Source organism: Falco biarmicus, chromosome 2, assembly GCF_023638135.1.
Source record: "Falco biarmicus isolate bFalBia1 chromosome 2, bFalBia1.pri, whole genome shotgun sequence".
NCBI lineage: Eukaryota > Metazoa > Chordata > Aves > Falconiformes > Falconidae > Falco > Falco biarmicus.
The window spans coordinates 121124657-121150353 of record NC_079289.1 but is presented as its reverse complement, the minus strand read 5'-3'; the positions used below and the strand labels follow the sequence as shown (position 1 = coordinate 121150353).

The 25697-nt window shown below is 44.3% G+C and overlaps 1 protein-coding gene across 5 annotated transcripts; it reads left to right on the top strand.

Annotated features, from left to right (window-relative positions):
- The first annotated feature begins 2664 nt into the window (after nucleotides 1-2664).
- On the top strand, nucleotides 2665-24068 carry NXPE3 (neurexophilin and PC-esterase domain family member 3). Of its 5 annotated transcripts, none has more exons than XM_056328148.1 (8): nucleotides 2665-2764; nucleotides 3573-3624; nucleotides 5586-5798; nucleotides 9157-10026; nucleotides 12722-13482; nucleotides 16380-16453; nucleotides 19719-19925; nucleotides 20835-24068. In XM_056328148.1, the coding sequence occupies exons 4-8, from the start codon at nucleotides 10015-10017 to the stop codon at nucleotides 21383-21385; spliced, it is 1605 nt and encodes a 534-aa protein (XP_056184123.1). In that variant the 5' UTR covers nucleotides 2665-2764; nucleotides 3573-3624; nucleotides 5586-5798; nucleotides 9157-10014; the 3' UTR covers nucleotides 21386-24068. The 5 variants fall into 5 exon arrangements, with proteins under 5 accessions (XP_056184123.1, XP_056184122.1, XP_056184120.1 ...); XM_056328147.1 differs by lacking the exon at nucleotides 9157-10026 and adding an exon at nucleotides 7525-7682; XM_056328145.1 differs by lacking the exon at nucleotides 9157-10026.
- The last annotated feature ends 1629 nt before the right edge of the window (nucleotides 24069-25697 follow it).

The window sequence follows — 25697 nt, the reverse complement described above, 5'->3', positions numbered from 1 at the left end:
ATATATATGTATGAAGTGTTATGTTCACAGGAATATTTCAGCTGCTCTGTCACTGTTCCTGGTTTTAAGCAAGCCAAGCATTCCTCAGCAAGGAGCCTTTACCTCGCACCCCCGCAGGCAGCAGCTGGCAGGTGGAGGGTTTGGGCAGGGGCATTCCCGAAGCCATGCAGTGTGCGCAGCGATGGCAGCTGTGCCAGTATGGGGCTGACAGTGCCGCAGCTCCAGCGCAGGCTGCTAAACCCAAAGCTGGCCGCCACTGGCCCCTGGAGCCCATGAGGCCTGCCTGCCCGCAGCTGGCCTGACACTGCTCCCGCTGCCCGGCTCAGCTCCGCCACAGCCCTGCAGCCCAGCCTGGCACCCCGGGGGGATCCCCAGCTCCAGCCGCTGCTCCAGTACCCTCCATGTGCACCCCAGGGCCCAGCTGCGCGACGCCTGCACTGTGCTGATGCCTGCACCATGCTGGCTCCTGATGGCCCTTGTCCCCATGCTACCGGTGGTAGCAAGGAAGGTAAAAACTTTTTGCAGTAAATTAATAACAGGGAAGGTAGAAGCTCGTTGCAGTAAAAAAAAAAAAATTAAGTTCTGTAACTGTGAGCAAATAGAGAACCGAGCAGCCAACCAGAGAGCTTCAGGGAAGCAGCTTTTGGGATGGGAAGCAGCGGTCGGCATGTGCACCAGCTGTCAGCGTGTTCACCAGCTATCGGGATGTGAAGCAGCTATCAGGATGTGCACCAGCTGTTGGGATGGGAAGCAGCTGTCGGGATGTGCACCAGCTGTTGGGATGGGAAGCAGCTGTCGGGATGTGCACCAGCCTTAACCAGCTGTGTGGTTTAGTGACAGCGTAAATGAGTAGACAGCATGTGTGAGGAAGTAGAGGTAAAAAGTTCAAGATGAGGAAGACATATGGCCTTCATCCCTATGGACCACTGTATAGGAATGAAGGCAGTGGGTTGATCAGCATTGATAACATACAGCTGTGGCCTTGCCTCACAGGTAGTGGGTTGATTGACATGGATGATGTGCAGCTGTAGCTTGTTCCCACTAAGTAGTTAAATAGCCCTGAGGAGTGTAGGGGAGGGGGTCAAGTGGAGGGGTTTGGTCTGGTTTCTGAAGGAAGGTGACACAGCATAGACAGTAGAATCTGACCAATGGTAAAGCCTTGTTGCAGCCTGCTAGCTTGCTTGTGCTGCAGCAGGCCACCAGGAGGGTGAGGATGGCCACCCAAGGGAGATTGTGTGTGGGCAGTGGAGGCTGTTGTGTGCAATGTGAATAATTTGTGTAAGCGCTGCCTATTCTAGGAAACGTATGGAGTGTTGATGCAACCGTGTGTGGATAAAGGAGTAACTTGGGAGCCAGTGTGTGAGCTGTGGGGCACTGTCCCCTGTGCCCCATGAATGGGTACCTGCCCCAGATTCCTGACTGTGATAGAAAGCTTAGAAATTACTAGATTAATAGGATACGGAAAACTTAGAATAGTTAAAATTCTCATTGTGTGTACAAAATGAAGTTTCACAGTGTGACTTTGCAAATGAGGTGAGGAGCTCACAGTATGACTTTGCAAATGAGGCCTGGCCCTGGGGGCCTTTGTACTGATAAGGTGGACCTGGCATGCTCTGTGTGCCAATAAGAAGACACTGGTATGTGAACATTTGTGCCTGGAGACAGGAAAACTGGATCTGTCCTGTTTTGTGGTCTGGAAGAAACTCAAGACAAGACCGAGTCTGCGCAAAGAGTGAAGGTGAAAAGTTCAGAGTGAGGGAGACTACTAAGCCTTCACCCTCAACGACTCCCATGACAATGCACAAGTGCAAACGGAAGGAAACTAATGGTAATGACTTCTTGGTAGACTAGTTATCCTAACCCAATCTGTTCTCGGGCATCTATTGACTATGTATGAATGTATACTTTAAATCAGATGTGCACAAAGAAGTTGGGGCAGCAGGTGCTTTTGGAATTATCCACCCTGATGCCTGCCGGTGAATTAAACATACCTGCCTTGTAACCTATCCTGAGTTAGAGAGTTTAATTCGACACGTCAGCTGCTCGGGAAGCAGCTTCTTACAGCTTCAGGGGGCCCGGGCAGGAGCCCGGCGGTGCCACCCGGGCTACAAGCCGGGCTCCGCACCAGCCTCCCCGTTTCCTCGGCCCCCCCGCCCTGGCTGGCAGGTCACCCGCATTCCTCCCCGCTCCTGTCGCTGCCCAGCGCCGCCCTCGGCCGGGGGCCGCTGCCTGCAGCTGCCGAGTGCGGTGCGCCGGGCCGGGGGAGCGGGGCCCGCAGCCAGCGGGGAGCGCCCACCGCGCCGCCGCCAGGGCCGCCCAGGCCGCCATCGGCCGCCCCCGCGGGGCTCGGCCCTGCCCCGGGAGGGAGCCGTCCCCGTGGTAACGCGGCCCCCCGGGGAGGGAGCGCGTGCGGCGGGCCTGCGCGGCAGCGGGCTGGCGCAGGCGGTGGGCCGGCGGGGGCGCTGGCAGCGCGGCCCCGGCAAGGCAGCGGCCCGGCTCGGCACATGGCGGCTGCGGCTCCGCCGGCCCCGGGCCCTGCCCTGCGGCACCGCCTCGCCCCGTCGGGCGCCGCCCTCGCCGCGCAGCCGGCCGGCCCTGCGGCAGCGGCCTGCGCTCGCCTGCCGGGCCGGGGCGGGGGGGTCCGGGCGCGGCGGCGGGGCGGGCCCGGGAGGCGGGGCGCGGGCGGCGGGGCCGGCAGTCACCCGGCGAGCCCCTGGGGGCCGGCCCCGGGGAGCGGCTGCGGCGGGGGACGCGGCCGGCTGAGGTGAGGGGCCCCGGTGGGGGGCCGGCAGGCGGGGGTCCCGCTCAGGCTCCCGCCGGCCGCACGCCCGGGCTGCCGGGTCGGGGCCGGGGCCGGGGTTTGGGTCGGGGCCGGGGCCGGGCCGGGGCGGCCGCGCCGCGGTGGGGCCCGCTCCCGCAGCGGGGCTGGGTGCGGGCGGCTCCGGCAGCAGCCCCGGCCCCGACCCTGGGCTCGGGCGGCCCCAGGGGGCGCTGCCAGCGGCCGCCCTGCCAGCGCTGGGGGGATAATGACAATAAAAGATAAAATTATAAAAAAGAAAAAAAATAGATAAAAATAAAAAATGAATAAAACAAAACAAAAATTATGAAAAATAGTAATAAACCTTCACAAAAATTTAAACGTTAAAAAGAATGAAACAAAAAATAATAAAAGTAATACAATTTAAAACATTAAAAATAATTTTAAAAGTAATTAAAAACAAAATACTGGGCGTGAGAGCTTGGAGACTGTTTATGAAGATGCCACCGGGTTGAATTTTATTTCTAACCTTGGGCAAAGTGAGCCGGGCAGTAAGGAGGACTGATGCTGAGGGGGGTAATGCTTAGTGATAAGGTGCAGAGAATTCAAAGGCAGAGGACTGGAGTTAAAAAAACTTTAAATATTTTTTTAACAAATCCGTGGATCACTGTAGAAACAAGATTAATTTTAGTATGGAGTCTTAACTGACAGGTTATTTTGTGTCACTGTAAGCAATCCACCAAAATACCAGATGTTACTAAAAATTGTGTCTGTGTGTATATATTTATGGGGATTTTCCTGTATTGCTTTCAAGGTTACCCTTGGCCTTTTGCATGGATGGCTTCAGGGGTTGCTCCAAGAATAAGGTGAGAATCCAGGGGGCTTTTTTGGCATAATTGTGTGCTGCCATTATATAAAACATGAACCGGATCGGTTATTCAGGGATGGCAAACCTGGAAGTGCCTTGAGGCCTTTAGCAGAAAACTCCAGTCCTGCACACAGAATGCTTCAGAACTCGGTACAGACAGAAACCCTGGAGGGGTTGAGCAGCAGTAAGTGGGGGTCGCCCCCACAACCGCCTTTGGTGCAGGGAATCACCTTTATCGATTTTCAGTGTCCTGTGCTCTGCAGTGACTGGAAGAGAATTCTCAGCAACAAAACTGGAAATCCCCCTTTTCTCTGATGTGTTTGTTTCTGTTCCTCAAGTGGTCATGTATGGCCTTAAATCGGTGTTTTAATGTATTTAGGTGTATGCGTTACCAGTTAGTGTTTAAAATCCGAGTTGATGTTTTATACAAAGTTAATACTTTGCATTAGCGCAGAGCTGTTCCAGCAAAGCTGCCTTCTTGTTGCATTTTGTCAGTTTGATGCTTTTGCTTTAATGGTCATCTTGCTCTTTCAGTGCTTGCTCATCAGTCAGAAATACAACCTCTGTAATTCTCAGCAAAGCATTTGGATTTATAATCCCTATAATCCTTGTGAAGCGATTTCATGTGCGGTCTGCTTTGAGACTGTCCTAGTTATACCAGTAATACATTTCAGTTTTCTAGTCTATGTTCATTTAATGAATGATTTAATTAGCTAATTTAGATATTTAATGTATCATTATGTTTCATTTAAATTTATGCAGCTCTCTTTATGTAGTCTTAATAAATAGTGTAACTTCTCAGTTATACTATTTATAGAAAGTTACACAGAATTTATCTAATCGTTTGATTATGTTGCTGTGCTTGGTAAATGGTAATATGAGTAACGCTGCTTTGAGAATATTGGGTTTGAAGAGATTGGTGTCTTTTGCCTGTCTCTCCTTGCCATCTGCTGCCTGTTTCCAAGTTTAGAGCTTCTCCTGCAGGAACAGGTACTCTTCTCGCTTGTGAAATGACTGTCTCAAAATTGTCAAAATTCCCTCTAGAGAAGAAGGAAGATGCCAGAGTCAAACTGAACAAGCATTAAAGCTGTGAGAACTGTTTGTCAACGGCTGCCAAGTCTACGATTTTATAATGGGTCAGCTATCAAGCAGCCTCAAAAACTGTATCTCATGAAAGTTAAATTTTATTGAAAACATGACTATTATTACATCTTATTTTTTTAAAAAAAAACATCACCAAACCCAAACCCCAACACCTTGCATTCTTCCCAGAAGTTTGTTTTTTACCATTAGAGCTGCATAGAAGAACAGGATGTAAAAGGAATGTTTTAGGGTTTTTTGTTTTAATCAAAAAGCCAACAGGGAGGATGTAGTCTAATGTTACAGAAAAATTCTGCAGTTCAATTTTAGTGCTTTCAGCTGTTAGATATCACCTGTTTAACTGATAGGTTTTACTGGTTTTTTTCCCCTCTGTCCAGCAGAGAACGGGAGAAAATATCTTGTATCTTACTTTGGGCCTTAGTCTTCTGTAACAACTTATTGGAATCTCTAATCAGGTAAACAGGGAGATGTCTAAACCCACAAGTTTCTGCTAGAAGTCTTGGGCTCATGATTGCTGGATGGTGACAGTGTGGCCTAATGGAGAAACAGGGTGGGTGGGTGGGTTTTTTGATTGCCAGAAAGAAATCTTACTCTTATTTTGATTATTTTTTGTTTGTTTGTTTCAAATACAGGTGAGACTGGTTCTGTGATTAGGGTTTTGCCTTGAAATACCCTAGAGAATTAAGTGACATAATAGTACTGTTCAGATTAATGCCACAAAAATCAGTTTTAACAGTTCTATTGTACCCGTTGTTGCTGCGCAAAGTTCTGCCGTTTATGTACTTTCAATGTTGAACTTAACTTCGCTTCTAATAACCTTCTGGGGACTTAATATAATTTTTGCAAATGCATCTGCAGTAATGAAGTGGAAGTCAATTGAATCCTCTTGCGCACTACTGAGACGAAATGACATTCACGTTTGTGGTGATTGGAAGTCATGGCAGCATCTAACATGGGAGGGAAGGACACGGACGGACAATGTGGCGTGACTCGTGCAGACTGCAGATCTTCTGCCTGCTTATGGCAGTGCTGGCTGTCGTGGTGCTGGTCCATAACTTTTTTCAGTTAGAGGTAAGTGGAGCCTGTTTCTTCTCCAGCAGGACTTGAGCAGCGTTATTCCTCTTTGAGTGTAAGGTTAGAGTTGGGACTGGCAGCATTTAGCTACAACTTGAAATTGCAGAAAGTTCAGACTGGAAGGGATATCTGGAGGTATTTAATCCAACACCCTCCTCAATGGGCTAACTGCAAAGTTAGCTTGGATTTTGCAGGGTATTGCTGAGCTGCGTTTTGATGGTCTTCGAGGGCGGTCAGATTTCACAGCCTGACTGGGCAGCCTGTTGCTGTGCTGCATCCCTCTCGTAGGGAAGAACATTTCTCTCATGTGCAGGTGGAAGTTACCTCTTGTCCTTTTAATACATACTTCTGACTCTAGTTGCTCTGTAACTCCCCTTTAGGTAGCAAAAGGACTGCAGTTAGATCCCCTCATGGTCTTCTCCAGTCTTTTGGTTTTTTTTAAAAAAGGTCAGATTCCCTTAGCGTCTCCATTCTGTCATGTAATCCGGCCCCCTAATCATCTTGGGGGCTCTTAGCTGGACTCTCCAGTATGATATTCTGGTATGGGCAAAAACCAGACACAGTGTTCTAGGTATGCCTTCACCAAGGTCAAGCTGAGGGGAATTACCACTGTGCTCGAACCATAACTGTGGTTATGCTCTTGTTAATTCCTTGCCACAACGCTATGCTGCTGACACATGGGCAGTTTGCTGTCCACTGGCATCCGTAGGTCTGTTTCTGCAAAGCGGTTAGCTGGCTAGCTGGCCTCCAGCCTGTACTGATGCAACTTCTCTTTCCTTTTTCTTTCTGCTGTGTCTGACTTGCATATTTATTTCTTCATTTTCCATATTATGCTACTGCAGAGGTACTTTCAAACTGCCTTAGTCAGTAACGCCAGTGTAAAGTCAAGGCAGCTAAAACCACTAAAACCAGCGAGGATGGGCTGCAGGGAGCTTTGGAGGCTGACCCTGCCCACTGGCTGCCTGCCTGGTCAGGCTGTCCGGTGCGGCATTTGGTGGGTGAGCATAATAATGCTTAGCCTAATACCTCATTAAATTATAGCGATCTTTTATCTATGTTAACCAATCAGTAATTGTTTTATGCTTTTAAGTTGTATGTGTCCTGTTTGCAGAGACTTTTTTTGGGTTGTTTTTTTTTCCCCCTCCTGGCTAGTGACGCCCAAATGAAATGACCCACATTTACAAATCCTCTCTCACCCCCAAAAAGATCTAGTTGAATTGGAGGAGATTCAGGTAAGGGTTAGGAAGATGTTTGAAAGGTCTGAAGTCACAAGTGACTCGGGATCAATAACTAAAGAATCAGTGTTTGTTACCTATTTCAGTACTAGTGGAGACATTAAATGAATTCAGCATCTGCATTTTAAAGGGAGCAGGGGTGGCTTTTTATAGACTGCAGCAAAGCTGCAGAGGTCCTTGCAGTAAGACTGTGTAGCTGCATTCAAAAGTCTGGATGAATTCGTAGAAGAAAAACCCATTGGGGTACTAAATCTTAAATATGTCAACCCTGGTGTTTAAGAAGTCTTTAAGCCATAAAGTGCTAGAAACTGGATTAAGTTTTCAGGAGGAAATATCACAACATGTTTGGCGTGTATTCTTTTCCTGCGTACCTGCTGTTGAAAGCGACTGGAAATCAAAATACTGTGTTTGATGGACATTTGGTTTGAGTTAGCATGACCACTTTTGTATAACATAGAAGGCAGCTTTTCTTTTGTTGTCTCTTTCAGGGATTTTTTTGGTCTTAGAGAAAAGGGCTCTGGCAGAGCTTCAAGTGTGAAGTGAAAAGTGCAGCATGGGTGGTTGCTCTGTGCTGCTGCTTGCCACTATTCCTGAGAAGTATCTGTGTGGCTTTGTTGACGTTTACCTATCTGATATTCCAAAGGCAGTTAAGTATTGTGTTGCTGGTAAATCTTTATGCTGTAATATGCAACTTTAACCCTTTTGTGGTCTTCTCTGAATGGAACTGCTCTGGTACTGGTCTCTGTCTTTGTCATAGCTTCCCTGGCAGTCTAATATAGGTATCTGTGCTGATTCTTTTCAGTCAGAGATCAAAGCCAGAAAGTCTTAGAGAGCTTTCATGGAACATCTGTAACCAAATCTGTTCAGGCTCTGGAAGGAGGGCTTATCGTTGGTGACTGTTTAAATAAATGCATTAGACATGCTTCTGATCCCCAGATCATCTAATCTAGCTGGTTAAAGCTAAAAAGCTCAGGCAGTTATCAGCTAGTCCCTAGCTAGCTTTCCAGCTCTTTCCCATTAGGATTTTACTTTTTTGTAGTTTAGAACTGTTTAGGTTGGAAAAGGTCATAACCTTTAAAAGTCCAACCCAGTGCTGCCAAGACCACCACTAAACCGTGTTCTTGAATACCACATCTACACATCTTCTAAATACTCCCAGGGTGGTGACTTGGCCACATCCCTGGGCACCCTTTCAGTGAAGACATTTTTCCTAATATCAGTCTAAACCTCCCCTGGTGCAATTTGAGGCTATTTCCTCTTGTCCTATGGCTTGTTACTTGGGGAAGGGGCTGACTCTCCCCTCGATACCACCTCCTGTCAGGTGGCTGTAGGGAGCAATAAGGTCCCCCCTGAGCCCCTTTCTCTCCAGGCTGAACACCCCTGGCTCCCTCAACTGCTCCTCAGGAGACTTGTCCTCCAGCTCCTTCCCCAGCCCCGCTGCCCATCTCCGGACATGCTCCAGCATCTCCATGTCTTTCTTGTGGTGAGGGGCTCAAAACTGAGCCCAGGATTTGAGGTGCAGCCTCACCAGTCGTGTTGCAGGCTTCCCTTTTGAATTCTTAAGCTATTAATGATACCCTCTCAACAGCCCTACCCATGTCATAATTTTACTTTTCTTACCTTGTTTTTGAAAATAAATAATCAAACTGTCCACAAAATATTTGATAGCCTGCTAATTGTTTAATTTAGCTTTTGGTATGGAGTAACTCCTCCCTTGAGGTCCACAGCTGACCATTACATTATAGTACCAGAAAAAAAGGTTTTTTTATTTTCTTATATATATATTCTTTTTTTTTTTTGTGCAAACACAGCCAGATGGATCAAATGTTCAATAGTTTTCCACAAAGTATCAGGTTGTTGCTGAGGAACAACATCATGCCTTTAGGATATGGGAGAGTTTGTATGTTTGTACCAATTGCCTTTAGAGCAACAGAACCACTTTGGGTTTGGTTGTGAGAATTCTTCTATTTAAAAGCACTTGGAAATGATGGTGTATGGGGAGAGGGGAAGTTTCTTGCAAGGACGAAGGGATGGTATGTGGAATCAAACAGCTGGAACTGAAGAAAAGAACTATGTAACAAAGTGGCTTTTTTTTCTTTATTCTTGCTGCTAAATTGCAGGTGCCTACAAAAGATAACTGCATCATCTTCTTTGGGCTATTGCTGGAACATTTGTCTGTCAGGTGATGGCTTTTTAGGTTTGCCTTTGACGTTTAGAGTAACTTAGCACCCACATGGTGCCATGAGACTGTAAAGACAGTGAACTGATCTCATGCCTTAGGCAACAAATAGGGATAAAGTACCTAGAGTGTAAATTTACTGAAAATAAGATGGCTGACATTAGAGTAATCAGTGTTTGTTCAGGTTCAAATATTGTCTGCAGCATAAATTGAGACTCTGTTGGGCAAACAGGAAATTTTTTCTCCCCCATGCCTGCCTCCTGGGAATCTCCTCTGATGTTTCCTGTACGGATGCAGGTTTACAGCAATTGTTCCGAATGTACTAGGCCAAGCTAAGAGCTACAGCTGGTGGAAGATACTGGGCTTTGAGGTGGAGTTCCACCTTTTCAGCAGCAATTGAAATACCCAACAAACCCAACAAACAAAACCTCTTGGGAACTGCAACTCAAAATCAAGACACCTTGAGTGGTATATATATGGAAATAAGCAAAGCAGGACAAGTATTATTCAATGTGGAGACTGTATTAAAAATGAAAAGAGTCTGTGTCATAAAGGAAGAGGACTCTTGAGAAACGTTCTTTATCTGCCCTATTTAAATTCTATTTTGTTTTGATTACTAACTAGAGTAGAGAGCCTGAAGTTCTGCATGGGCTCGGTATGACTTCTTCACGTACAGGACCCAGAGAGATTTGGAAATGCCAGTGAGAGACGGGGGTAGGAAACGGCGAGGGGACAGACTAAGGTATCAGTCTGCCTCAGGGCAAACCCGGAATGTCCGCAGGGGTAGGAGAACTGGAGCATGCGTTTGGAGGTGAGCCTGGGGAAGCACTTAAGAAAAGAAGATGGTTTGGAAAGCTTTCCTATTCTGGTAAAAGATCTTTGGTATATTAGACTCTGATGCTTTCCCTGCCTTAACTAGGAAAAGGAATCTCTGTAATATTTTCTCCTGTAAGTAGCCTATGTGCTGTAGTTTACTTTTACTTTATAATTCTGCAATAATACATGGTCCTGTTTGGGCTTGGGAGAGGACTGTAAAGATGAACAAGGATGTTAGAGAAAGAATGGTCCTTCAGGATGTTGAAGAAGCTCTGGTTTTACCTTCATAGAGATTTCCCCCCACCCCCCAGCCTTGAAGATTGGCCAAGGGGATATCTGTGGTATGGTTAGTTCTGCTTGATGGGTCATAATCTGGAGATGCTGGAGCTGAAGTGACAGTGCTCATCCGGGACCTCAGCTGCAGTGAAGAGCTTTGGCCTTGCACTTTGCTAAAAAGGCTGTGTGGGTGGACTGTTTTAGAGAGATCTGCTCTGGTTTCTGAATATGAGTTTGTGGGCTGGTGTTCTCTGCACGTTTTCCCACTGGAAGACATAGGTATGCCCTTGGAGAGACTGCAGGAAGGCTAGCTAGGCCATGAATGACATCTGCACCTCTGACAGAAAGGCTGGATTAAAAATCCAGAAGAAATGTAGAGAAGGTTAAAAACAGTGATAGGTCTGGTTTCAAGGCCTTCTTAGATAGCCATCTCTCTTCTTCATTTGAAAGGTTGGGGTTTTTTTTCCTGTGCCACCCACACCGACCTAAAGTACAGACCACTGAAGAACCAGTGAAAATAAATAAACTTTCTCTTGAGAGCTTACCCTGAACACAAGAATTAATCAAGTACACGTATTCTTCATGATCAGCCCTTCTTAGGAAAATGCTTAAATATTTTTGCTGACTGAGAGATGGTCACCAGCTTGTTGGGTGCATCAAAATATACAGCTAACTTTAAAAAGTACTTCCGTGCACTATTTTCTGTGTTATGTATATGCATAAGCAAGTGAAATGAAGAAGTTGTGAAGGTATCCAAAAATAGAAACTTGGCTTAATTCAAGGATGCATGTAGGCAAGATTTAAAGAAGTGTGCCTGAGATTCATTCTCAGCTTTGCCTGAACTTTACTGGATTAATAAAAGTGATATGCTGTGGTACATTTGTGTTTTTGCTTGCTGTGTCGGAAAATAGAAATAATTATGAATTATCTCAGATGGCCTTCAGGGAAAATCTGTTAAACCCCGGTTGGATATGTAAAACAGAAGCAAACCTCCTATTGTGGTAATAACATTTTGTCTATCTGTGGATACACGGCAATTCACATTTTATAGTTATAATGTAACAATTTGCAATTTCGGGTTTTACAGTTAACATGGATCTAAAACAGAGAAGATACTATGTATCCATCCTACATCCTAGTGTGCTTATTATCCTCTCACCCTTGGCTGATCAAAACCAACTTCTTACGTAACGGGCTTCAAAATCCCATGCATTTCTATTGCTTGCTAGGTTTACCTTTCTTCTAAAAAAATACATTGAATTTCTGTGAAATGATTTTAATATACTGGCAAAATCAAATGAAATGTTCTGGGGTGGGGGGAAACTACTTTAGTAGGTATATGTACTCTAGGTGGTATTTTAATGGATTAAGAAAGGTTTATAGCCATAAATTAGGCTTTAATGTAAGCACTGGGTATTTTATGACATTGCTGAGCAGTTAATTATGGGGAAAGTAAATGGAAAACACGAGGATATTGGTAAGTACAATGATCTTTTAAAAAATTGCAGATGTGTAGTATTGACTTTATAGCAACCTTTCAGATCTAAACTAGCATATTCGCTGATGCCATGTGAATGGTACATTATATAATTTTAGTCTTTGCTTGAAAAATGAGTTTGCTTCACTATGAAGTAAAAGTATGGATAAGTTCTCTACATGACCTGATAATTAAGTACTCATTGCTGAATTTTTGCATATTTGAGCTGTAAGTTTGGATTTGCTGATTAGAAATCCAACAGGTAGCTCTGGCATCTTAGATTGCTGCATTTTTAAATTTCCCTAGTGCAAACCTGGAAAATTGTGTGATGTCATGAAGAAGATGGTATCTCTGCGGTTGCCTACCAGTTCATTAATCCATTGCCCCTGAAGCATTCCTTTTTATTCCATTTATTCCAATCTGTGCTTTACAGGGAAACGCAGACTTCTCTTGAAGGCGTGTGCGAGGGGTGCATCAGCTTCATCTGCAGTGTAACATCTCAGAGAAACCCTATTTCCTTGCATTATGTTGGGTAGCCATTAGACCTCATTGTGCTCAAAGGCTAAAATGTTACTACAGTAAAAAAATTAAACATGATTATTACTTAATCATACAACCTTTTGTAATTCTTTTCACTTTGCTGGTATTCACAGAATACACTGGTAGCCAGAATGCTGCCATGGGAAATATTGGACCTGATTTCTGTAAAAGCCTCTTTGCCAGAGCAGAGTAACCACAGGTTGCGTGCCTGTTGCTGTAGAAAGACTGTGGTCAGAGTAATAGATTTGTGTCTTCTAGTGAAGCTGCTTCATTTGGTCAGCTTCAAAGCTCTGTAAAAAGCAAAGCCCAATTCTTGGGATCATTTCCTGACAAAGCTTCTGTTATTCACAGCGTTTCATGTAACGGCACAATTTCAGGTAATCTTTTTCCTCCTCAGCACCTGGATGATGACACGGTTTCAGGGTCAAATTGGATAACGGAAAACAATGTCCAGCGTTCTCTGTCACAGACAACCAAAACTACCAGGAAGCCTTACTGTGGCTATAAGCAGCAGACTTTGTCCAAAAGAGACCAGGCGGAACAGGAATCGTTGCTTGCTGCAATACAGTGGCCCAAACCCCCTGACGGCAAAATTGCCTTTGTACAGAGCACTGATCCCACACATAGCGACTTTGTGATTGTGAAACCCAGTGGGTTCTTCAAGGTGGGTGATCAGTTAGAGGTACTCGTTCGCATGAAGGATTTCCAAGGAAAACCCAAGCAGTATGGCGGAGACTACTTACAGGCACGAATTCACTCTCCTCTGCTGAAAGCTGGAGCAACAGGAAGGATTGTAGATTGCCAGAACGGCATCTACAAAGTCTTCTTTACCTTACTTTGGCCAGGAGAGGTCAAAGTTTCCGTGTCACTTGTCCATCCGAGTGAAGCAATCCAAGTCCTCCTGCGTTTACGAGAAGAAAGGCCAGACAGGGTCTACTTCAAAAGCTCATTCAAGTCTGGGAGGTATTCGGAAACCACAGAGTGCAATGTTTGCTTGCCTGGAGATCTCCCGGTCTGTAACTTCACAGATCTCTACACGGGTGAGCCGTGGTTCTGCTATAAGCCTCGAAAACTGCCCTGTGCCAGCCGAATCAGCCATGCCAAGGGTGGATATCAGAAAGGTCTTCTGACACAAGAGGAAAGCCTCTTTTTCCAAAGGTATGTTGTTAAATCTATATGTACTCAGTGAAATAATTTTTTTTTTTTTTCTTTAAAGACAAATGTTAGGTTATGGGTGGAATATGATGGATTGCCTTAGAGGAGGTGTGCATCTGCAGGAGCAGGTGTTTGATGTCAGTTGTTGAATAGTCTCTTCCCCTCTGTTCAGCCATGCAGGAGGCCAGGACTCTTAAACTGAAGAAACTTGGAGTGTAGTTCTCTCTCTCTGTGCTTTGAATTCAATACTGGTGCGCCTGCTAAAAGTCACAAGAGCATGCTGTCTAAATCTGGTGGTGGTTTGGGGGTCTGTTTCCTCATTTTCTGTTTCCACACCTATGTTTGCAATACCAATAATGATGCTTTGAGATGTATTTTTGGCCAAATCTGAACTACATAAAAAAGCTCCAGGCTTTAGGTCTATTTTTGCACAAAATATCAATTCCTTTTATCCTCAGTAAAAGACATCATACATGTGATGCAATGCCTTCCTTGTTGCTCAGTATGACTTTCAGATCTTAGGAATAATTTTAAGTCCTTAATTAAGAAGAAAACACATGGTAGAGCAAACTGCTGAGCAATACCTTTGCAAGTGGAAATGATCCCTACATGTTTGTATGAAATGTAAAAGCAGATTAGTTTCACAGTTGTCTTTTTCTTCTGCATTCAGAATTTTAAAAGAAAACAACAAACTTCTCTTAGTGCGTGGATAGATGGAAAGAACTGCTTCTGTATGTACGTACCCTCAGCTGAAATCAGACAAAGTTAGCTGCTGCGCAGTGTCAGAATTGTAGTTGTAGGCTACTGCCTTGTTCAAAAAAGAGGTTGAAGGAAAGTGTTTCTGCAGTATGTCCACTGAAGGCTTAAATTAGGAAAGATTTTAGAGCAGCAGCTCCAAATAGTTTAATTAGGAAAGTATGTGTGCATGTTTGTAACTGAAGAGCAGAAATCAAAAGTAAATACCAGTGGAGTTGGGGTTTGGCTACTCCTTACCAAGTTTGTAAGTGGGTCTTTAGATTTTTTGTGCCTCGGGCAGTTCACCTGTAAAACGTGGCTGAGGCTGATTGGTGATGTTTCCAAAAAGGAGTGGGAAATTTTATTGTGTTTTGTTTTCTTCTTTTTTTTTTTCACTCAGCTCTGAGATCCTCAACTGAAATGGCTCATAGATATTCCAAGTAATTTATTTCTTAAATGATGAAAAACATTAGACAGATTCTCTTTAAAACAGCAATGAGGGACAGAATGAGAGTCTAGTATTAAACCTCTACACCTGGGACAGCTGTGCAGGAGTGGTAGTGGCCAACACAAAATGATCAGGATTCACCGACATCCACAAACGAGTACTTCTGAGCTCTCACGGTGTTTAGGGGGATAAGCTTTGTTCCTGTATTCAGGACATCGCTGTCCGACTGAAGGACCTTATTGCTGGGGAGCTGTGACGTGGGCTGGCCCTTGGCCGGTGCCGCTGTCTCCCCAGAGGCAGGGCATGCGGCGCTGGCCTCGCCTAGAGCTGGAGCTGCTGGTGGTGATGCCGGGCTGCCGGGGCTGGCCTTGCCTGGAGCTGGAGCTGCTGTGGATGGCCTCGCCTAAAGCTGGAGCTGCCGGTGGTGATGCCTGGCTGCTGCCAGTTCCGCCGTGTGCTGCCAGGCAGGCTGTGGGACTGTTGTGGCTGAAGGCCGTGGCTGCCTCCACAGAGGTGTGTACTGAGACAGGCTGTTTTGCTGATTGACTGGATACCAAGCAGAAATGAATTCCAAGTCAAATACATGAATAAATGCAGTTTATTATATTACGCTGTAATAGAGGAAAAGTAGCATGCAGTATGATAAAAGGAAACAGCACTAGTTATTATGCACAATATGATAAAAGAGCAGTAGGAGCAAAGCATCGAATCATTACTGCAACGCGTTACAGAGACTAAGGAAAGGAGACATCACCAATTAGCACCTTCACATCACGCAGGCCCACCCTTCGGCTGGGACCACTGTTGCAGGCAGTGCCAGGAGTCTCTCGGGAACTGGGAGAATTCCTGTGCGGTGCGTCTGCCCGTAGGGGAGGCTTCTGGCCCACCTTGATACTCAGTGAAAAACAAAAATAGTTTACACTATTGTAAACAAATATAGTTTACACTTGTTTATATTATAAACAAATATAGTTTACACTATTACCTAGCGTATGTAAACTTCCGTGTTTCAGCTAAGTGCAGGCATGCACAGTCCCGTGCCTCGCAGGGTTCGCACACGCCGGGGCTGCTGGCCGGACGCCTGCGCGCGGTGCCCTTACCACTGTGACACAGTGACACAGCTGCGTGCAGTGTTGCTGTCTGGATGGCCCTGCTTGTAGCCAGCTTGTTCAGGGGGCTCAGGACAAACACCACCTGCTCATTAAAGTTGAGCAACCTGAGCTCATTGTCCAAGTTAAGCGGTCCCTAATTAAAGACGAAGACTTTCTCATAAGCAGTAATGGATTTAATACGTTTCCACCACACAAGCACCGACAGAGCGCTGGCAGGGCCGGGAGCAGCATGCCCTTTTGGTGCTCTGTCTCCTGGTGGCGGTATGTGCTCCACAAGCCGGGTGCTTCCCATCTCTGTGGGAGACCCCCAAGCTCCCTGCAGAGCTCCGAGAGCTTGGCAGCTCTGCCTGGCTCCGGGCCAGCTGAACTGCGTGCCGGGTCTGTGTCCCGGTGTGGGCAGAGTTTAGATTCTGATGCGGAATAGTAATAGTGGTCCTGAGGAAACTAACACAATGAATTCAGCTATGGGAACTAAAGTAAAAAGTTCTTAGGGCAAGTCCTATGTACTTATTTGAAGTGGATTAAGAAAAAAGGGGATTAATATTGCCTTCAAAGTTCACAGTGAATTTTACAAATAAAATTATTATTATTATTTTTTGTTCAAGCGATGTGAATATCAAAAAGCCAATACTGTCCAGTGGACCTGATTCAGTGATTGTAAAGCCCAAGGTATTTACAGGTAAAGTGAACTTTTTAAGATTCTTGTTTTTAATTCATCATTAAAGTCATAAAAGAACAACAGGCATGAGGTAATAATTGATTTGTTTGTTTTTGTAGCATGGAATAGAAATTAACTTTTAAATTTATATTGAGAAGATGAAGGTTTTTTGGGTGTTAGCTGTAGTATAAGTTCACTACTAAGAGCAAGATTGTCTAAAATTACATATATAAGTGAGATTTTTTGGCAAAAAATAGTTACAAAAAGAGTTTGTTCTCTTGCCAAAAGTGTCAGTGTCTTTTTTTTCCCCCAGCATTTACTCAGAGATGTAAAACATCTTACAGTAACTGCTCGCCAAAACCTCAAGTTCATAGAGTAAAACCAGCTATGGCCTTTCTTAATTTCTTTCTTTGTGGAAGAATTTTGTCTAACAGATTTTGATAATTTCATTTAAGTATTGCTATCATTTGTGTTACCACAGGATGTCAGCACCTGCAGTTGTGGACCAGAAGAACAGAGTTGTTCTGTACCCTGTCTAAAAACCACAACAAAGAGACAGTCCGTACTAATTGAACATAGAGGTTTTATCTTGTTTGTCATATCCACATGCATGCTTTTTATGCCTCTGAAAAGCCTGCATAAAATGTGATACATAGAGAAATACTTCTTAATTGAAAGCATTTCAGATGTGGTTTTCTGTAAGATGTTGGAGACTTTAACGTGTAGAGTTCCTGACCTGAGCAGTAACGTCTTAGCAGAACGCAGCCTACAGCATTTCTTGTGCTTAGATTTGCTGTTCACTGAAAAAAAGTGAGTGCTGCTATTAGGCCAGCAGCACTTGCCCCCTTTCTTTCTCTAGATCACTTAGATGACAGGTTTTTTGTTGCTTGTTTTATCTTATGTATTTCCTTGCAGAAACTGCTGCAAATTTGAAATTTAATTATATAACCCTTCCTTCAGGAGTTATGGATGATCAAAACCTGCTTGCATTTCCTGAGGATTAATGCTGGGTTGATAGGAACAGCACAGTATTCCTCAGGGAAATTCCTGCTAAGCAGAACTGTCTCTGAATAAATGAACTTAATACATTGGTATAATGTTCATGGAGGTATGGATTTGTTAGGAGTGATGGCACACTTAAATTTATTTTCTGCTGTTGCTGTCTTTGCACATACCTTTTTTTGGGGGGGGTAAATGTAGATCAAGCTGATTTTTAAAACTATTTTTCTCAAATACAAGCTTCTACTTCTGTTCTTGGTTTGTAACTATTCAGATTGGAGCTTTCACTGTCTTCTACTAAATCCAAAAGTAATGGCTTTGTGAATTCTGGAGCAAAACTGGTATGGTACTATATGCAGGTTTGAAATGCTGGTGTTGGGTTTAGTGGGAGGCACCAAAAAGTTGTTCTAGTACCATTTTCTTATATATATGTGTAGCCTAAAAAACAATTTAAAAGGTAAAAATAGGTAAAAAGGAAATGTTTTTACATCAAAACTTAAGAAACAAACGAACTGAAGTTGTGAATTCACAATATGAATTAGTCTTTAACTACATGGCCATACAGAGGGTTTTTTCCTTTTCTTTGTAAGATTCCTGTTTCATGTATATTGGATGGGTCAACATTACTAGTTGTTTTTTTTTAGGGTTTTTTTTTCCTTCATTGCCCCTGTTGCCTGATTTAAACAGTCATCCAAAGATAAAATTTTCTGATGGCTTTTCCTGTCATACTCACAGTTTTACAGTCTTTGTGTCATACAAACATAATAGTGGTTTGCTTTTTACAGTGCCCCTGTGAGGTCTAGGGAGGTTAAGATCTACTAATGCAAGACACGGAGAATATTGTATAAGTAACAGTGAGGCCAAAAATGCCTGTTAGGAATGGGAGTTCAAAGATGCTCATAGTTTCTTTTTTGGAGTGTTTAGAGTTTGGTTACACCTGTGTTGTCCAGGATGCTTCTGGGCCCTGGAATTCTGCTGCCTGTGCTTCTGCGTAGCCAGGCTGGTCCCTGGCACGGTTTTGGCCATGGCACTGTGTGCTTTCCCAAAGAGCTGCAAGCTGGGACAGGGCAGGGACTGTTCTTGACAGGCAGTCTGCCTGCAAGAGTGGTTAAACAGCTGGATGTGTCTGTGCCCAGCTGGTGTTTGTGCCGGGGAGCAGCTTTGTGCTTGCTCAGGTTGGGTGTTTGAATGCCTGCGTGGTGAAGGGGGAACTGCTAACCACCCACGGAACTGCCACGTACTGGTTACTGGTGTTGCGCTGGATACTAAGAGAAATACGTCTGTGTTTGACTGACATAACCACGAAGTTGCAGCTTCTCTTCCTGTAATTTCCAGCCCTTGCCCGCAAGGTGTCAGGCAGTTTTTGCAAGCAAAATAAGCATCCTACAGAGCAGAGCTTCCCTGGGGTAGTCTGATGGCCCTTCAAGGGGCTGCCTACCCCAGCCAGTAAAAGGGGAGGGGGCTAGGGAGCAGAGAGAAAGTGTGAGGCCCATGGCGTTAGACTCCCATAATTCATACATTCAAAGGGGACGTATAAAACTCTCAGCCACAGCTTTAGTTCTGGCATTTCCTAGCTCTGGAGTCCTCATGATTCCGACTTCACGCTTCCAGCCCATGTAGCTGGAGCAGGCATGTTGGGGTGTGTGTGCTAATCCATAGATGGATTTCTTTTTTTTTTTTTTTTATTATTATTTTTTGGAGTGGTGTCAGGTTGTGACCTTGCAGTCGGTGGTGTCCTGCCAGGCTGCAGCGGTGGGGTGATGCTGTGGGGCTGTGCCCAAGTGGCACAGGGGCTCTGCTGGTGGGAGGCTGGGCGCTGGGGGGGGGGCAGCGCACTTTGGCAGGGCAGGCGCAGGGGCTGGCTAGGCTGGGGATCCTGGTGTCCCTCCCAGCTGGGGGGAGAAGGGGCTCTGCTGAGCTTTCTGCCTGTGCTTCTCTCTACCTTTTGCAAGCATCCACAATTTAGCGCTTCTGTCTAAGTATGGAAGATATCAGATACTTACTGTGTTTTACTTTATCGTCAGAGATAACATTTAATTTAAACCAGGTTGAACTATAGCTGTTCAGCCAGCTCTGTCAGTAGTTGCAGGTTTCTGCTGCAGAAATAGGGGGTGCAATACTTGGGCTGACAGAAGTGTGATGCGTGGAGCTTTTGAATCTATGCATTACATCATACTCTTTCGCTTTAAACTAGGGATGATGTTCATACATCACTGGCTATATGTCCACAGAGGTCATGGAGGCTGGTTTTGTTGTATGTTAATTTCAAAGAATTTTTCTCTTCCAGATTCAAGCAGTATGGACAGAGCTGAAGATCCCACGGTTTCCCCTTCTGGTTATTACCATGAAGACCAGTGGAGGTCCAGAATACACTGGATCCATCATTTTAACAAGTCAGATGATATAACCAAATGCTTACAAGGAAAAGTAATCCACTTGTTTGGAGACTCCACAATAAGGCAGTGGTTTGAATATCTGACAGCATTTGTCCCAGGTTATTTATTTATTTTTTAAATTTGATCTTGTCCTTAAAGACTTTAGCAAAGCTTTAGGTCTCACATCTTGGACACAGAACTGATGTTACTGAATGGCAGTGACAAAACAAAGGAAGAGGCAAGACAAAGCATCATTGGAAGTGCTGGCAGAAAGGCAGTTAGTCAAATGTTTGAGCAGACACTGGGAAGACGTGGGCCTTGGAAACGGGGCCACGAGGTATCTGCAGGGTTGTCCTTGTGAAACGTTTCACCAGTGAGGACCGCTGCTGTGGCTGTGAGTTAAGGTGGCCACCCTGGGAAGCAAAGTCACATCAGGTGCCCATGTAAGGCCTTGCAGCATCCCAGTCACATGAATGACTTGGGAATCAATTAGCAAATGACTTCTGTTACTGTTGGTTGGGTTTGGGCCCTTTCTTCTATTAACTTAAATAACAGAATTTCAGTAGCCAATTAGATACTCCTCCTGCACCCCTTCCCCCTAAAGCAGTTAATGTGTTGGAACACAGACTTTGAGACTCCTTAATGAGGAGTTGGAGTCATCTTTGAATTTAACAAAGTCCTAAAGCTGCCAGAAGGATTCTCAAAAGGGCAATCAGAACGAAGACTGAAAGAGTGTGTTTGGAATATTTCTTTTTTTATGAGAGAGAAGAAAATAGTTTGGGAAACTTGGAAAAGGCGTTGACAGCCTTGTGAAGTTGAAGTGTGCTGTTTTGCAGATTTCGGCACCTATAACCTCTGCTCTGAAATACTGCATGTATGGCGCTCATCTTCTGTTTAATTTTAGAGTTCTTAGCATTATGTTCAGATTTCCTTATCTGCTGCTACTTTTGCATTGTGGTCTTAGTGTCGTGTTGACAATTTTAATCTCTTACGCCGTCTTTCACTAATGCTTGCTCTTGGTTTTTCAGATCTGGTGGAATTTAACTTGGGGAGTCCAAAGAACGTGGGCCCTTTCATGTCTGTGGACCTGAAGCACAATATTCTACTGAAGTTCCGCTGTCATGGGCCACCCATTCGCTTTTCAACGGTCTTTAGCAGTGAGCTGCGCTACATTGCCAATGAACTGAATGGCATAGTGGGTGGGCGAAACACGGTGATAGCCATAACGATATGGTCCCACTTCAGCACTTTCCCTGTGGAAGTGTATATCCGGCGGCTGAGGAACATTCGGAGATCAATTATTCAGCTGCTGGATCGCAGCCCCAAGACTTTAATCATCATCAGAACTGCTAACGTTCAGGAGCTGGGGCCAGAAGTGAGCCTCTTTAACAGTGACTGGTATTCCTTTCAGCTTGATTCTGTCATGAGGAAAATGTTCTCAGGAATTCCTGTGCACTTTGTGGATGCTTGGGAGATGTCTCTGGCTCATTACTTGCCACATAACTTGCACCCAAAAGAAGTCATTGTTAAGAATCAAATAGATGCATTTTTATCTTATGTGTGCCCTCTGCAAACTTAGCACAAATGGGTATCCCGACGTCATCTTTCGCTATAGCTGAGGTAAAGTTGCTCTTTGTCAGAGCTGTCAAATGATGCTGGGTGGTGGAGAAGGACTCTGGTTATTGTACTTGCCTGCATTGTAAGTGGGGTGGCCTTAACTCTGCGTGGCTGTGAAGGGTGGCAAAGAGGAGCTGACTGTTCAGGCCGTACGTATCGTCCTGCAAGGTTGACTCCTTTCAACCTTAGTGTTCGTACCTGAGATTATTAGACAGCACCTTATATTAAATAGGCAGGATTCAATAAGAAATCATGCAGGTTATTAGCTTTACTAGTTGGCTGCACTGTATGCTTAACTTAATCCATATGACACTGATGCTGTTGCCAGGTTCTGGCTGCTTAGAAATGTGTGGGAAACCTGGGAAAGATTTTTGGGAGCAGTCTTTCTTTCAGTGCTCCAGAGTTTGAGAGACATCCCCTCCAGTCGTATGTCAGAGAAGTACAGTGTCTGTTTTTGTTTCAAAGTCCTAACGAGAAACATGAAGGAAGTGCACCAGAATCATTAATATCAGTCAAGGAAGCACAATTAAGATACCTGTAGTATTAAGTCATCATCAATTTGCTGAAATGCAATAGAGCACCCTAGTTAGGCACCCTTGGTGTTTACAGATGGCTGCTAAATAATAGTATTTTAGTTTGGTTTCCTCTACTACTGAATCTCTTCTGAGCTTTGATAACACAGTCTACTACTTGATTTACCTGTAATGGAGAAATGTGTATATTGTGACCTTAGTGAAGACACTGTCTCAGGCAGTGCCTGCAAGTTCAGGTTGCAGGCTCGCCTGCTTGAAGCATTTACTAATGAAAGTGTTTCCCTTCCCTGTAAGATAAAGCTATTCCGTTATGCTCCTGCAAAGCTGGACTTCTGGTATATACTGCTGTACATCATTCATACGTATGGAGAAGCCAAGTGACCTCAATGGGCTTGACGATGTTTGGCAACGGGTAACAGTGACTGGTACGCGGTAGTGTCAAGGCCATGCAACGATCCCCCTTCCGTGTTTGGCAGTTTCATCATTTATTTGTGAGCTTTGCTGCTGCCAATACAAAAGGTCAAAAAAATCATTCCCCAAAGCCACGCACGCTCAGGGCTGCCCTCAGTACCGATGGTATTTGCGGCTGTGCTGGTGTGGGAGCTGCTGGATCTTGGGCCTCTTGGCATGGCATCTTCTGCTGCTAACTTGATTGAGCCCATCTATAGTTTTAAGTAGTAGTGCTTTGGAAACAAGCTTTGGCTAAACTCAGCCCCCAAATTAAACAGCAGAGAAGCGTTCCATGTTGCCTTATTTCTGGTCCCACTCAGGCCAAAGGTTTCTTTACCAGGGGCTTTACAGAGAAATATGTGCAAACAGTAGTGGAGCGCTTCTGGAGCTGCTCATCATGCTTAAGGGGAATGCTGAAGTTGAGTCTTTGTGAGCAAACAGAGAGGATTGACAAGGCAGGCTGGTAGGCTGCACAGTGGAATAATTGAAATGCCTTCGTCTTAGAAACGTTTTACTCTGCCAGGTTTGCTGCTACGTTAGGAGGATTTTGCTCTTAACTGCTGGAGGCCCCAGAGAGCTAATACTGCCAGTTACAGGAATGTTTTTTTTTTTTTTTTGGTGATTTTTTAAATTATTATTTTAAACTGAGAACTGTTTTAAAAACAAATGTAAATGCTTTTAGTATGTAAAAGCTGTCAGTAGCATCAATCTATAAACTTACCAATTCTGAAATGTTTAAAAAGGATGGGAGGAGTGGCATACACTGAAATGGCATTCTTTCTCAGCTTTTCAAGTTGGAATTAAGGCGGTCCAGATTGCCAATTCCTATGGACAGCTGCATCGTGTGGTGTCTGCCTGTACATTAGCTTTAGGTAACTATTTCTTACTTTAATGTGTTAATGGGAATTTATTCTCTGCTAAAAAGAGACCACACCAATTCAGCTCTGGGAAGGTAAGCCACCACAATGCAAAGTGACCTTTCATCTTTTCCTGGTGTGTTTTTTAAAATACATAGAGTATAAGGCTTTCATCCTGAATAACAAATCTATCCAAATAATGTTAATGAAAATAAGACTTCAGACTTTTACTTTGAAGGAAACCACTTAATTTGTGGCCTAACCATTTGGTTTTCCTCACTAAGCCATACCCTGTGTGGAAGCACCGTGGGGGCATGGTTCCCTGCATGCTGTGGTGCCCTTTGGCAGCAGCCTTGCATCGTGCTTAGCTTACCAGGGCGGCGAGAGGAGCGTGGGGTTCTGAACGTTTTGGCAATTCAGGGAAAGAGAATGGGACTGTTGCTAGCAAAGCACTCTCATCTTCTGGTAGAGCCTCTCCCATTCAGATTAATTACTGTATTCGTTATTTTATATTAATTTTTTAATAACAGATTGACTATCTTTTAGGTAATGAACTTGAGGGAAATTGCTGGCTGATTTGGAATGAGGATCAGTATTTCATTTCTTTGGCTCTGGGAGGAGAAAGGGAGAAACTGAGGATTTGCTCATGTTCTAAGGTGAAGACTGGGGACACTATGCTTTTGTATGTCATTCAGTTGAACCATAAATGAGTTTTCATTTCTGTTCTCATCTTGTTACCAGTTGCACCAGTTGTGTATGTATTGTATATGGAAACATAGAAGCAATAAAGTATTTTTTAAATCAGTTTCTTTAAACGTTTAAGCATCTGAATGGGTTTTAATAGGTACTTAGGTTAAGAGGTTGGTTATTTTTCAAGTTACTTAATATGAAACAGGGCTGGAAAGGAATTACTTAGTTGTCAGTTAAATATCTGCCTTTACACGTAAAAAGTGATTTCACCATTTTTTGAAGCCCTGTCTTCCTTTTCTTTCCATTTTCTTCACTTGAAGGGAAGAAATTGTATTACTTTTTGTATTTTGATTCTTGGCCTGAGCCTTCTGATTATTAACTTTTCAATACAGAGATTTCTTTTTCCTTTTTAATTTCTTAATTCAAAATCCAGCTCACTCAAATCCCAGTGAAAAAGACTGTATTTCTATGGTGTTTATCAGAAGATTTCAGAGCAATTTATTTATAAAATAAGTAAACCCCATCTTACATTAGACTGATATTTGACAGTGTACCTGACATTTTGAGAAACTTGTTTCTCGTATATATCATGTTAGGCTGATTTCTTTGTTCTGGAAATTTAATAAAACCATTAGTAGAACTGTTGCTGAAAAGAGAGGCTAAAAAGCAGAAGTTTTCCTTTCTGCAAGTTTTCCACTTCTAATTTCACCTGCTGTGCAGTGCTGTTGCAGCTCTGCTTTACAAGAATCAAATTGTCCCTTTGCGTTGTTTTACTTGTTAGGGGTAAGCATTCATAAGTGGGAACTTCTTTAGTAAAAGGATCTGTATGACTTCTTATGTACCACAGGTGACAGCTCCGTGTGCGTGTGACAAAAGCGAAGATGTGAAGCTGTCTGCTGGGAAGGGCGAGGGTGTCGGGGTCTGCTTTGGCTTGGCCACAGCTGTGTGGGTTAAAACATTGTTCCACTCACCACCGTTTAAGTAACAGCAAAAAACCTCAATCACAAATGCACGTTTAATTTACAAAGCACTTACTCCTTAAGTCCAGATCCCTTCATGCTTCATCGCTGCCAGTATGTGTTTGGGCTGTTTGGAAGGCTTCTGTCACCTGCTGGTTGCAGCGGAGGGCTCGATCCGCGTGTTAGGGGAAGAACTTGGTCTCAAAGGTTCTTCTTCTATTCCATGTGTATTATTGAAATGCTTGTGAAACAAAGAAGGCTCTAGTGTCTTTCATTTCCTGATGTGATCAGAAAAATGATTTAAATAGCCAAAAAGCTCAAAGAATAAAAAGTTAGTAATAGAGCAAGTTTACCTAACCTGTTTCATCTGATTCAGTCTCAGTTTATCTTTTTTGCTTTAACTCCCCCTACTTTATATTTTCACAGATGCATAGGAATTCCCTTGCTTTGACCTGTTAGGTTTTTATGCTGTATGTTGGGTAGAACCTTCACACTATGGTTTGTAGACTGAAATCACTTAAAGTGATATTTATCTTTTTTTTTTTTCCTGATGATGTGTATCCAGAGGGGAGTGATCCATGCGAGCGGTACGCACCCGCACGAGACCTGGTGCGGTGGCATGCTGATGCTCCCCACTGTTGGTGCAGGGGCCTGGTGCGTAGCAAAGGCTGGTACGTGGCCTTGGCTTCCTCCTTCGGGGGCTTGTGCAATGCGACAGGCCCACAGGACATCCTTGAGCTCATGCGTTTAAAACTGCAGCGTGGGGAAGGGAGGGCGTGCAGCGC

Coding starts and splice junctions, on each gene's coding strand:
- NXPE3 (XM_056328145.1), top strand. CDS start 5,706: ATGTGGCGTGACTCGTGCAGACTGCAGATCTTCTGCCTGCTTATGGCA. Junction 5,799..12,721: donor ATAACTTTTTTCAGTTAGAG/GTAAGTGGAGCC, acceptor TTTCCTCCTCAG/CACCTGGATGATGACACGGT. Junction 19,926..20,834: donor TCTGACAGCATTTGTCCCAG/GTTATTTATTTA, acceptor TTGGTTTTTCAG/ATCTGGTGGAATTTAACTTG.